We start from the raw sequence: 15,236 nt of genomic DNA, 5'->3' as shown, positions 1-15,236 counted from the left end.
AATGCAGAACATTTGGCAGTTTGAGTAAATGCATAGTCCTGTTTTAAGAACACATGTAATACCTACATTATAGCCATAGTTCTGTATGTGTCTGTCAGTGCTTCCCTTGTAAATTAATGATTCTGATTTTTAATAGTCCCCTTGTTCTAAAGAAAAAATATTTATACCTTTGTAGGAAAATATCCTGGAGTTGTGCCAATTGATTGTAAATTATGGTAAGGAGATTGAGTAATGCCATCAATTCTTTGCACACTAATGAAGTGATTGCAGTTTTGTTGGCTTTGAGGAAATATGTAAACAATGCCAGTGTGATGGATAGATTGATCATTTTATTGGACCATTTAAAAAATTATATTATTTCACTTTTACAGATTATTTTTAACAATACAGCCTACTCTTTGAAATTAGACAAGAAGCAGAATAGACAAAGCATAATTAAGAGTCAGCTTGAATTGATTTAAAATTAGTTACTCTTAGTTGAGTTTTCAAAGGTAGTTTGAAATTTACTCAAGTTTATTCTTCAAACTACCTTCTTCAAAGGTACTTTAAAATTTATTCTTAAAATTACTCTTAGTTGAGTTTTCAAAGGTAGTTTCTTATATTGATTTGAGAATTATTTTTTCTAAGTTTTATTTTATTTTTAAAATTTGGGGCACATAGTAAATGTATATATTTATGGGGTGCATAAGATATTTTGATACAGGCATGCAATGTGAAATAAGCACATCATGGAGAATGGGGTGTCTGTCTCTTGGTTTGATCATTATTAAAGTTTACATCATTTGATGAGAAATTATTTGATGAGTACCATGTACACTATTCGGTTGATGGTTACTCTAAGAGCCCAGACTTCATCACTATGCAAAATATCCATGTAACAAAACTGTACTTGTACCCCTTACATTTATATGAATTTTTAAAAATAAATAAAACAAATACTGAAAGAAAAATTTTGTTTGATAAAATATTATATCTTGTTAAGTGCAAATATATAATAATAATAACATTTGGGTGTATATGAATGCAGAGTTCTTGAAGCAGAAACAAAAAGAATGCAACCTAACAGTACAAGTAGAATGTATTGCTATGAAAGCACTCTAGGAACTCTTTTATCATTGGATCATGTGAGAAGACAACAAAGTAATTTAGTTCTTTGGAAAGATGGACATTATCTAAGAAAGCACTAAATAATGCTCTTATTTCGTACTAATCAGATTATTATAAAAATAAAGAAAAAATACCATGAGAACTTAAGACTTTCAAATAATTTCTGAATTCCCTTTTGTTTCTCTTAACAGGAACTCCATTCTCCAACTTTAAAAATATCTACATGTGGCCCAAGTACTCTACATATAACCCAAAATACTGAACAGGTAAAAGAAGTTGTGAATTACATTAGATTTGTTCCTCTTTTTTATATGGAAGTCTTCTTCATGTATGTAAGCAATCTTTAGATCCTCATGAGACTTTACACATTCACATCATGTGAGGATCATAAAATATGAAAGAGGATTCTCACATATGAGAATCAACTCAACCCAGTAAAAGTAATGTGAAACGAGTACTATGAATCAGATTCTTCTGTTTCATTGCCTATTCAATCTAACTGCTTTTAGTTTGAGTGCAGTTTAATTTAGCCAAGGATCTCCTAGTGAGTGTGGATGAAATACCCAGATCTCAGATTGATTGAAGACTTGGCTTTATGAGTGATTGTATTATGAGTTCATATTCAGAGAGAATAACTTATAGGGTCATAACTAACTCTTCTTATAGGTGTATGATTTGAAAGACACACAAGGGTCTATTTCCTTAGCCTTTATGGCTAATAATCCCACTTTTAGGATTATTCTTGAATCTAGGTATTGTGTATCCAAAAGGTAGCTATAATAATAAACAGAATATTAAAATATGTGTTTCATTAAGTAATTGCCATATATAAAAAAGTAAATTCTAAGAAAGTAAAACATAAAGCACACTAAGTTTGTTGTTACATGAAAGAGGAGTAAAGGGGTTATGGGATTTAGAAGGTAGGAAGGCGGGAGATGCTGTTTTAAGAAAACAATCTGACCCAGTGCGGGGTCAGGATGTGAACTTGGATAGTGAGGAGACAAATGAACAAAAATTGGTCTTTAGTCCTTGAATACAGCAAGGAAAATATGATATTATGCAGAAAAATAAGAAGATTATTAAAGAAAAGTTTCCCTACCACTTCTCAGTTTGGTCTAGATTAGAGTTAGGTCAATTAGAGTAATGCACTTACTCAGCTTACATTTGCTGAACACCAAGTATGTGCCACATATTGCACCAAGATAAATTAGATACAATCACTATTTTCAAGGAGCTCACAGACTAGCATGGGCCACATACATAACAAACCACTGGACAGTGGGATAAAGGTTATAACTGACTTAGAAATGTAGCCCTATAGGATTTTGTTCTCATTGATATATAAGAACTCTCTTTATATGGATGATATTAACTCTTTTCCCTGCCATGGAACCCGTTGCCTGCTCATTACCAGGCAGGGAACCCCCGGCTTAGGCCTACAGCACAGAACCTCCATCCCGGGCTGATAGCACTGAGTGATTGCTGACCTGTATCTCCCTGGGTGGAGCCCCCGGGAGACAAGTAAAAGACCTTTGACCACAACCACTGCTAAGGTCGTCTCTGCTGCCTCCAAGTTGAGGAGAAAACAAACACTGATATCACCATAGAGCTGTAATGGCCATCCCTGGAGTGCCAAGCCACAATTTACAGCCAGCACTCAAATGGGAGAGGAGCCCACACTTTCAGGGCATTGAGAGGGAGCATAGCTGCAACTGTGAGGAAATAACAGAGGAGCAACGGGACTGCGGAAGAGCCTACCAACAGATTGCTATGCCTAAGCGCCACGTATTGGATCACAACCCAAAGCTTCAACAACAATACCTCACTAACATAACTCCCTGTGAAACCAAAGACAAGAAGTCAGCTATTTAGACCCTGCACAAAATCTCAGCCCTGTGAAAACATCCAAAAAAGAAGTCTACTGACTGTGTTCAACCTACACTGCAGTTAAAGGAACACCCACACACGGAGGTAAGAAAAAACCAATGCAAGAACACTGGCAACTCAAAACGACAGAGTGGCTTATGTCCTCCAAATGATCACACTTGTTCTCCAACAAAGGTTCTTAACCAGGTTGAACTGGCTGAAATAACAGAAACAGAATTCAGAATATGGATAGAAATAAAGATCATTGAGATTTAGGAGAATGGCAAAACCCAATCTGAGAAAACTAAAAATCACAATAAAAGTATACAAGAGCCGACACATGGAATAGGTAGTGAAAAAAGAACCTAACTGATCTGATAGAGCTGAAAAAACACACTAGAAGAATTTCACAATGCAATCACAAGTATTAAAAGAAGAATACATCAAGCCAAGGAAAGAATCTCAGAACCTGAACACTGACTCTTTGAAATAAGACAGTCAGACAAAAATAAAGAAAAAAAGAATTAAAAAGAATGAACAAAATCTCTGAGGAATATGGGATTATGTAAACAAGCTAAATCTATGAATTATTGGCAACTCTGAAAGGGACAGGGAGAAAGCAAAACCTTGGAAAAACATTTTAGGATATAGTCCATGAAAACTTCCCTAGCCTTGCTAGAGAAGCCAACAGTCAAATTTAGAAAATACAGAGAACCATGCAAGGTTCTACACAAGAAGATAATCCTCAAAACACATAATCAGCAGATTTTTCAAGGTTGAAATGAAACAAAGAATGTTAATGGCAGCTAGAGAGAAAGGACAGGTCACTTACAAAGGAAAACCCATCAGGCTAACAGTGGACTTTTCAGCAGAAACCCTCAAGCCAGGAGAGATTAGAGGCCTGTATTCAATACTATTAAAGAAAAAAATCATCAAACAAGGATTTCATATCCAGTCAAACTAAGCTTCTTAAGCAAAGGATAAATAAGATTATTTTCAGATAAGCAAATGATAAGGGAGTTTGTTACCATCAGACCTGCCTTACAAGAGATCTTGAAAGGCGCACTAAACATGGAAAGTAAAGATCATTACCAGTCAATAGAAAAACACTCTTAAGTGCACAGATCAGTTACATTATAAAGCAGCCACACAAACAAGCCAGCACAATAACCAGTTAACAAAATAATAACAGAATCAAATGCACACACTTCAATACCAATCTTGAATGTAAATGGGCTAAACGTCCCAGTTAAAAGGCACAGAATGGCAAGCTGGATGAAGAACCTAGACTCCCCCCAAAAAATGCTGTCTTCAAGAGACCCATCTCACATACAATGACACCCGTAGGCTAAAAATAAAGGGATGGAGAAAAATCTACCAAGAAAATGAAAAAATAAAAAAGCACGGGTTGCAATACTAATTTCAGACAAAACAGACTTTAAGAAAGATTAGAAAAAAAAAAAAAGACAAAGAAGGGCATTACCTAATGATAAATATTTCAATTTAACAGGAAGACTTAACTATCCTAAATATATATGCACCCATCACAGGAGTACCAAGATTCATAAAGCAAGTTCTTAGAGACTTACAAAGAGATGTAGACTCCCATGCAATAACAGTGGGGGACATCAACACTCCACTGAAAGTATTAGACAGCTCATCAAGGCAGAAACTTAACAAAGATACTCAGGTCTTGAACTCAAGATTTGACCAAATAGATCAGATAGACCTCTATGGAACTTCTCCTCCCCAAAACAACATACTATACATTCTTCTCATCATCACATAGCACATGCTCTAAAATCCACCAAACAGTCAGATATAAAACAATCCTCAGGAAATGCAAAAGAACTGAAATCATACCAAACACCTTCTTGGACCAAAGCGCAATAAAAATAGAAGTCAAATTTTTAAAAATCCCTCAAAATCATGCATTTACGTGGAAATTAAACAACATGCTCTTGAGTGACTTTTGGGTAAATAATGACATTAAGGCAGAAATCAAGAAGTTCTTTGAAACTAGTGAGAACAAAGACACAACATACCAGAATCTCTGGTACACAGCTAAGGCAGTGTTAAGAGGGAAATTTATAGCATTAAACACCCACAACCAGAAGTTAGAAAGATCTCAAATTAACAACCTAACATCACAACAGTAAGAATTAGAAAATGAAGAGCAAACTAACCCCAAAGCTAGCAGAAGACAAGAAATAACCAAAATCATTACTGAACTAAAGGAAATTGAGACACAAAAAAACATTCAAAAGATCAACAAATCCAGGAGTTCATTTCTCAAAAAATTAATAAGGCACATATGCTACTGGTTAGACTAATAAAGAAGAAGAGAGAGAAGATCCAAATAAACACACTTAGAAATGACAAAGAGGATGTTACCACTGATCTCACAGAAATAAAAATAACCATTAGAAACTGCTACAAACACCTCTATGCATACAAACTGAAAAACCTAGTAGAGATGAATGAATTCCTGGACACATTTTTCCTCCCAAGACGGAAGCAGGAAAAAATTGAATCTCTGAGCAGACCAATAATGAGCTCCAAAATTGAATCAGTAATAAATAACCTAACAACAACAACAAAAAGCCCAAGACCAGATGGATTCACAGCCAAATTCTACCAGATGTACAAAGAAGAGTTGGTACCATTCATATTGAAAGTACTACAAAAAAAATGAAGAGGTGGGATTCCTCCCCAAATCATTCTATGAGGCCAGCATCACCTTGATACCAAAACCTGGCAGAGACACAACAACAAAAAAAGAAAGCTTCAGGCCAATATCCCTGATGAGCATTGATGCAAAAATCCCCCACCAAATACTTGCAAACTTAATCCAGCAGCACATCAAAAAGCCAATCCACCACCATCAGATAGGTTTCACTTCTGGGATGCAACACTGGTTCAGCATTCATGAATTAATAAATGCAATGCATCACATAAACAGAACTATAGACAAAACCACATGATTATCTCAATAAATGCAGAAAGGCTTTTGATAAAATTTAACATTGCTTCATGTTAAAAAGTCTCAATAAACTAGGTATTGAAGGAACATACTTTAAAATAATAAGAGCCATATATGACAAACCTACAACCAACACCATAGTGAAAGGGAAAAAGCTGGAAGCATTCCCCTTGAAACCCTGCACAAGACAAGGATGCCCCCTTTCTCCACTCCTATTCAACATAGTATTGGGAGTACTGGTCAGAGCAAACAGGTAAGAGAAAGAAATAAAGAACATTAAAATAGAAAGAGAGGAAGTCAAACTATCCCTGTTTGCAGTTGACATGATTCTATATCTAGAAACCCCCATAGTCTTAGCCAAAAACTACCTTAAGCTGATCAACAACTTCAGCCAAATTTCAGGATACCAAATCAATGTGCAAAATCACTAACATTCTTATACACGGACAACAATTATGCCGAGAGCAAAATCAGAAATGCAATCCCTTTCACAATTGCCCCCCACACACACACATACACACACACACACACACACACACACACACACACGAAATACCTAGGAATACAGCTAACTAGTGAGGTGAAAGATCTCTACAATGAGAATTACAAAACACTGCTCAAAGAAATCAGAGATGACACAAACATGGAGAAACATTCCATGCTCATGGATAGGAAGAATCAATATTGTTAAAATGATCATGCTGCCCAAAGTAATTTATAGATTCAATGCTATTCCTATTAAACTACCAAGGACATTCTTCACAGAACTAGAAATAAAACTATTTTAAAATTCATATAGAATGAGAAAAAGAGCCCAAATAGCCAAGGCAATCCTAAGCAAAAAGAACAAAGCTGGAGACATCACGCTGCCCAACTTCAAACTACTACAGGGCTATAGTAACCAAAACAGCATGGTACTGGTACAAGAACAGACACATAGACCAATGGAACAGAATAGAGAGTGCAGAAATGAAGCCACACACCTTACAACTATCAGATTTTTGACCAAACTGTCAAAAACAAGCAATGGGGAAAGGACTCCCTATTCAATAAATGGAGCTGGGGTAACTGGCTAGCCATATGCAGAAGATTGAAACTGGATTGATTACAGTCTTAAATGTAAAACCCCAAACTCTAAAAACCCTAGAAGACAACCTAAGCAATACCATTCTGGACTTAGAAACAAAATGTCAAAAGCAATCCCAATAAAAGCAAAATTGACAAACAGAATCTAATTTAACTAAGGAGCTTCTGCACATTAAAGGAAACTATCAATAGAGTGAAAGGACAACCTATAGAATGGGATAAAAATATTTGTCAACTACACATTTGACAAGTCTAATATCCAGCATCTATAAGGAACTTGAACAAATTTACAAGAGAAAAACAAACAACCCAATTAAAAAGTGGGCAAAGGACATGAACAGACACTTCTCAAAAGAAGCCATACATGTAACCAACAAGCATATGAAAAGAAGCTCAATATTACTGATCATTAGAGAAATGCAAGTCAAAACCACAATGAGATTCCATCTGATAACAGTCAGAATGACTATTATTAAAAAGTCAGAAGAAAATAAAACCTAACAGATGCTGGTGAGACTGTGGAGAAAAGGGAAAGTTTATACATTGTTGGTGGGAGTGTAAATTAGTGTGGCAATTCCTCAAAGGACCAAAAATAGAACTACCCTTTTACCAGAAATCCCCTTACTGGGTATACAACTCAGCAATCCCATTACTGGGTATATATCCTAAGGAATATAAATCATTCTACCATAAAGACACATGTACATGAATGTTCATTGCAGTATTGTTCACAAAGGCAAAGATATGAAATCACTATGCCCATTAATGACAGATTGGATAAAGAAAATGTGATATATATATATATATATATATATATATATATATATATGCACCATGGAATAGTAGGCAGCCATAAAATAGAATGAGATCATGTCTTTTGTGGGAACATGGATGGAGCTGTAGGCCATTACGCAGCAAACTTACACAGGAACAGAAAACCAAATACCGCATGTTCTCACTTGTAAGTGGGAGCTAAATAATGAGAAATCCTGGACACAAAAAAGGGAACAATACACATTGGCCCACACTTGAGGATGGAGGGTGGGAGGAGGGAGACGATTAGTAAAAATAACTACTGGGTACTGGGCTTAGTCCCTGGGTGATGAAATAATCTGTACAACAAACCCCTGTGTCATGAATTTACCTATATAACAAACCTGCATATGTCCTCCTGAACCTATAATAAAAGTTAAAAATAATAAATAAATCTACATGAACCCCCTAAAAAAATTCTTTTCCCATCAACATTTTACAATGATATCTATGGTCCTCTCTTTCCAGCACACTGAAGATTTATATGTTTAACTACACACACATACACGTTTTTCTCTTTGTGTCTCTTTTCATTGTTTTTAAGATAAGATGTCTTTTCCAAACCAGAGGTTTAATTCATCACTATTGAGGTATTATTTTCTTGTAATCATTTATAATGAAACAAGCATTTTAAAATGCTTGTCAAATATAGTTTGGAATGTGGATGAAATACCATGAAATGAGTATAATACAAGTACCCAGTAAAATGCTGGGCACAGAACACATGCTTTTATACATGTTTCTGAAATTAAAATTAACTAAATCATACATCATCATTCATGCAAATAACTAAAAATATCACACTGGAAATTGTTCCCTATTGTTATTGATAGCTCCAAGGTAATTAAATAACTATGATTATATCCAGCTTTTATCTTTTCTTTACAGGAACTTCATTCTCCAACAGTGAAAGTTAATACATATCCACAGACCACTATTAGGAAATATGTAGTACAAAATCCTGAACAGGTAAGACACAAACTTTTCCCAAGATATAATTCTTTAGAAGTTAATTGCTTAAACAAAAAGGCTTAATCACTTACCAGATCCTTAAGATCAGATTGTTGGACTTTCTTACAGTTACAAAGTAAATTGCTGATTATCAGTATCAATAAATGTCATCTTTAATGCCAGACAACCAGGCGTCTATATATTCTGACTCAGAGATGCAATACTTCCAAGCAGGTTGGAAATTATTGGGTTGTAAACATTTTCCTCTTCTATGGTCCCACCCTTATGCTACAAAAGACTTTTATGCACTTTGAACGAAAGAAAAAAGGGACAAAGTTCTTTTACAGGCTTCACATAAAAGCTCTGTCAATTGCTACACCAGGGGTTGGAGTTTTCAGACTATTTACCTTTGCCATGGAGATATGGGCTAGGAAGATGAAAATTAAAGGTCAAAAGTTAAATAGTGCCCCTATGCCTGTATTGCCTGTGGTGTGTGAACTTTTGTGCCCAGAAATGAGTTTTTTAGAAAATTACATTATTATTGTTTACTGAGATATAAATCCTTACATTTCACAAACTGAGATTCCACTATAATAAGCCATCCTCAACACATGCATTTACATTCATGCACACATACCCCTTTTTTTAGCTGCAACAGGAAGCTCTAGGAGGTTGTAAGGACATCGGTTTCACAATTGGCAACAGTATGATCCAGAGAGGACTACAATAATTCTTTGCTTTGCTCTTTATTTTTCTGCCATGATGTGAAGCCATCCTGCCCTTCCCTTATAAGATAAAAAATTTACTTCAGCTGTGGAAAGGAAAGGGTTAGATTAGGGGCCTGCTTCCTACTATTCTAAGTGAGTGGGGAAGATGTACTAAGCTTCTGCTAATATCTAAACCCTTTCTTCTTCATTTACTTATTTATTAAAAATAATCTCATGGCTCCTTAGCTAGGCAGGCTGCTAGTTGTGCATGTGTGTCGGTATGAACCTACGAGGCTCTGAGTCGAGGAGTGATTGTTTTGGACATTTGCTTGAGCTTTCATACATCCATGTAAATATTGAAAGGGCATGTTATTACAGTTAAATCAGTTGCCTGTTCCTCCTTTTGCAGAATCAAATATTTATGCAATGAATCTGAAAATGATGGAGGTAGGGAGGGAGAGGTAGGGAGGGGGAGATGGAAAGGGCCTGGGAGAGGATAGCATATCTTTTTCTGTTACTTGGCCAGTCACTTCACACATTCCTCTTCTTCCTTTCCCTCTCTCTTTTTATTTCTTTTTATACATAATCTGGGGGATATGCATACTTGGATGCATATTGCACTTGATACTCCTGGCTTTCAGAGTTAGTTCTAGATACCCATTATTTTCATAGTGTGAGAATTGCTGTGCTTGCCTAGGATATATCCAGAGAGATTTAAAATGTCCAATCATTTGGATTCCAATCCACTTTGCCAGCAACTCTTACATGACTTTGGATGAATCCTTATTCTTTAGTTAATAGGGAAAAAAAAATTAATAACTATTGGGTATATACTCCGTGCTGGGCAATTTCAATATTATGTCCTGGTTAATCCTAAAAAGGTGAAAAAAAAATGGAAGCAGAGAGAAATTCAGTCATTTACTCAATAAATATTTATTGATTGCCTATTGCATTCCAGAAATTGCCCTAAGAACTAGAGGATAAAGCAGTAAACAAAACAAAGTCCCAACCTTCTTCAACTTAAGTTCCTAGCTAGTGCAAAACCATTCAATTACAAAAGAGCAAAATTGGAACTGAAATTGAACAATAGAGAGATGGGAGTGAAACATTTGCAAATGAAGGACAATTGATGATGGAGGTGAATTAGGATCTAATACTCACTTATGCACCCCCTTACCCACATGTAGTTATGAGAACGGAGAAATTAGAAGTATATATGCAAATACCTAACATATTGGAAAAACTGAGCCTACCCCTGTGAGACCTCATCAACATGACTGTGTTCAACTACAAACTTGTTCAACTTGTAGTTGAATACAGTCATATCGATTTTTCTCTCAGGACAAAGTCCCAGCAGAAGGTTGAAGAAAATGGTCATTTTAAATCATTTAACTCTTTACATTATTGAGGAATGAAGCAAATTTCAAGTTTCATGATGCTTTGTAAATGAAAAGTAATCTAACTTGTTTTACAAAATAGCTTGAAAATCCTGTTTAGCTATATGCCCCATTTTATTTATCTAAGTAGATTCTTTTTTTGTTTGCTCTTTTAAATCCCCTCAGGAGAAGATTCTGGTTTAATTACAATATTTATAATAAGCTGAGCCTTCTAAACAGCAATTTCATCCTCTTTCACCTCCCAGCTTGTCTAATCTTTATTTCTTTTTCCTGTAATTAAAATAATCTCAATCCACATGTCCCATTATGATTTTTTCTATCTCTGTTGAGTCTGTTTATTTTTTGTTGTTCCTGATCTCCATTTGTCATCATTTAATCTAAGGATTTATGCATTCTGGTTAACATCTGATCCAGAAATGAAGGAAATACATTTGTTCCATTAGTGGATATAATCCAATTAATACTAATCAATTTCATTAATTTTCCAGTTGTGAAGCTCCTGCTATGGGGAAGACACTATACAGTCTCTCAACAGAAAGTGAAATAAGACATGTTTCCCAAATTAAAGGAGCATACAGCTCTTATCAGGGAAAGAAATAAGACAGGTCCACAAATAGCTATGTAGAATACATGATGAGATGTAGGATAGATGCCATGAAAGGACTACGGATAAATTATTATTGGAGTTCAGATGTCAGAGATAATATATTTGTTTGGGGGAAATCAGGGAAGGATTTATTGTGGTATTTAAGGTATTAGTATGATTAATCTTGTTGTTAGCATTATTTTACTACTAAGGAAATGAAAGTTTGAGTAAGTATAACTTGCTCAGGTCTTCTGATGCTAATTCATCACTCTATATCTTTTCCGACAGCTATTTTAGATGGTAGCTTTAACAAGATTCGATGACTTATTGGATATGGAGAAAAGTCAATATGACCCTAAACTTTTTAGCTTGAGACACTGAGAGTAAGGTGACCCACTTAAAGTGATTGAAATGTGAGTGGGAGGAGAAGTAGATTTAGAAAAGGGTGAAATTTTGAGTTTTATTTGAACCAGTAGCATTTTAGGTGCATAGAAACAAAGACACCTAATAGGCAGTTAAAAAATGACTCAAAGGTCACATTTGACAGAGATGTGGGAATCATTCCTCTTAAAGGTATCGTTGAAGCTATGGGAATGAGTGAGATCACTAAGAGGTAATGGAGAAGATTGGGTCAGAACTTTGAGAAATGTCTACTTTAAGTGAACAGAAGGAAGGAGCCATTTTCACAGAGAGGTTATCAGCAAGGGATGTGAACACACCGTAACTGAAGCAAATGCAAACATGGGGTGCTCAACCATCTCAAATGACCAAAAGGCCCAAGAAGATGACGTTGGAGAAATAGAGTTAGACCATTAACAGTAATAAGAAAGGCTAAAGATGCAACAGAGAAAGTAGACAAATGGGATAATATTCTGGAAGACATAAGAAGGAATGGGATTCCAGGTACAGATGGAGAAATGACTTCAGGAAAAAAGAGAAAGAGAGAGAGAATGCATCTTTTTCCTTAAGTGGACGGAAGGAGCAGAAAAAAGAGATTTTTGAGATGTGCAGGAAAATAGAGAGATCTAATTAGATAGATTATCTTGGTTTTCACTGTAAATAGGAGGAGAAAGACGGAGTATAAGCACAGGAGTTGAGGAAAATGAAAATATTATCAACGTTATAAAGAATTTGATGAATACAAATATAACCACAAAGGTTGGAGGGTCTACTTGAAGTTGGATATCTTCAAATTGTAACGAGCCAAATCAGCAAATCTTTTTTTAAAAAATTTTCCACTAAGGTTTTGGGGCCTGGGAACAGTAAAGTAGATGTTGGGGATTATATATTTTGTTAGATGTGAGAATTACTGCCAGAGGTTCTAGCTGTTACAATTAAAATTATAAGATCTGCCACTTTGAAAACACCTATTAATTTTTAGGGTAGATCTGGCACCAATTCAAATGGACAGGTTGAGAAAAAGAAGGTGCCAAAATAGTAGAGTTGTCTAGCAGCTCATTTGTTGAGAAATCTAAAACTTCTGATTGAATTTATTTTGTTGACTTATTTTCAAAGAATTGTTTATTTATATCAACTTTTGATTTACTTTCTTACAGATTTGGGGAAAATAATAGTCCCCTAAATTTGGAGGTGTTTTTTTTCAGTAAGTCATTCAAGTAATATGACCAAAATATTCGAGACAGAATCAACATCGTTTGTGCCTAGACCATCTTTTGTCTTGTAAAAAAAATGATTGTTCATCGTTTATAGTGAACTTCATTTCACAGAAAAAAAAAATTTCATGCTTTTGTTAAATTTGTTTTCCCTCTCTTAGAGGATGGTTACATTCCTAAGATGAAGGTTCATATCATTCCTTCTCACTCAGTCATCTATTCACTCACTATGTGGTACTCAAGACAGTCAAAGTCCCTGCCCTCAGTAAGCCTACTTGTGTATATTTTTGTAGAAAAGTTATAAGGGAATTATCAATATTATTTAAAACACAGTATGGATTTTAAATATTATATTACAATATTATTTAAAACAAATGTAATTTGTACATTAAAATTATAGATTAAGGGTACTTTAAAACACATGATATTACTTAATATTCTGCATTACCCTCCCTATGCTAAGAAAACTGAGCCTCTGATAAGGTTAATGGCCTACCTGATTTTCTGCAGCACATAGGAGGAGGAAGAACTGAAATATAGGTTTTATGACTCAATGATTTCTCTCCCATTATACTTTCTTCCACTGATTTTAGTAGTCAAACCCAATGGATTTGTAGTAATCCAAATCCAATCCACTTTATAATTCTCATCTGTTGGCCACTTTGAAACATTTTTACCTTTGACTTCCTACTGCTTCTTGAAAATTACTCTTCCCTTAAATTACAATATTTTATCCTCTAAGACCTCTTGAGACATGTCTGTTCTATATTTGCTCTTCATTTGACTATTCAGCAATTGCCTGGCTTAATCTAGCACTAGTGAGCAGGTGATCTTGATATATATAATAGATCTGTAGCCTTGCACTCCCCACTTAGTTCCAGACCTGCATTTTCACCTATGTGTTAAACATCTATATCTGAGTGTCTATCCAGACATTTTTTTGTAAAAGAGTCAATTTGGGAGCTATTTGCAATCATTTGCCACATGTTAAAGGGATTACTATGCACTATGTAGTTTGCTAAGTGTTCTGGGGAATAAAAACATAATCAGACCTAGATTCTTATTAGGAGCACATAAAACGTCTCAACATTTTCATTTTTGGTACCATGTAGTAGACTCCTCAGATTCAAGATCTCAGAGTCATCTTTGAACAGTACCATCTTTGATTATTGGGATAATCTTACCAGTGTCCTAATCTGTACTCTTCCTCTAATTAATCTCCCTGAAGTAAACTTCACCTCATACCCCTGTTTAAAAGCACATAAAGACTTCTCACTGCTTGAAGAACCAAGCTCTATCTACTAAGTGTGTCCTAGACATATAACTTACACTTTTCCAAACTTGGTGACTTTAATTGTTTTGTTTCCTTCACTTGGAATACCATTTTCTTCCGTTTTCTCATATTCAAAGACCACTTTAATCTTCTTTCAAGTGCCACCTAATCCAGGTACCCTACTAGAGCACCATCAGATGGAACTCAGTTTTTTTCCTCTGAACTCCATCCCGTAAGTTCTTTCTCTGTACATGTAAGGGCATTTGTCTCTTTCTACTTTGCATACATGTTTGTGTTCATATATTATCTAGATCAGGGATTGGCATAATTTTTCTGTAAAGAAACAGATAACAAATATTTTACGTTTTCCTGGCCACATAGGGCCTTGGACTTTGTTTTTTATTTATAGTCCTTTAAAATCTAACTTCCATTCTTAGCTTGAGGACAGAATAAAAATAGGCTATCTACCATAGTTTGACGAATACTGATCAATATTAAATGCTCTTGGTAATAAAATAAGTCAGACTTATATTTTTGTGCCTCAAAGCATGTAGCAAAGTACACTGTGTATAGCAAGCACTTAAGCATGTGTTTCATGATTGCACATAACTACCATAGGGGCTCTTTTACAAAAACAAACAAACACAAAATAGCTTCTAGGAAAATCTTTCTAAATATATTCAGCTTTAGATTTAATACTTCATCACCTAGACAGATTTGGTCACTTATATATTTGTTTCACCAAAGTCTCCAAGGAACAGTTGGTTAAAACACCTTTTGCTCAAACTTAAATACAGTAAGTATGTAACTTTTGATTCGATAGCATCTTCCCTTTTAAACAATCAGTGTTTTGG

General features: G+C 35.1%; 1 protein-coding gene across 3 annotated transcripts in view; it reads left to right on the top strand.

Annotated features, from left to right (window-relative positions):
- POF1B (POF1B actin binding protein) overlaps positions 1-15,236 on the top strand; it is a 107,569-nt gene that overhangs the window by 14,715 nt on the left and 77,618 nt on the right. For all 3 annotated transcript variants that reach the window (XM_077988095.1, XM_015127759.3, XM_015127757.3), the window contains exons 3-4: positions 1,299-1,373; positions 8,744-8,824. In XM_077988095.1, coding sequence (XP_077844221.1) covers positions 1,299-1,373; positions 8,744-8,824 — 156 coding nt within the window. The remainder of the gene's footprint in view (positions 1-1,298; positions 1,374-8,743; positions 8,825-15,236) is intronic.

Source organism: Macaca mulatta, chromosome X (genome assembly GCF_049350105.2).
Source record: "Macaca mulatta isolate MMU2019108-1 chromosome X, T2T-MMU8v2.0, whole genome shotgun sequence".
NCBI lineage: Eukaryota > Metazoa > Chordata > Mammalia > Primates > Cercopithecidae > Macaca > Macaca mulatta.
The sequence above is the reverse complement of the archived record's forward strand: the minus strand, read 5'-3'. Positions and strand labels throughout refer to the sequence as shown.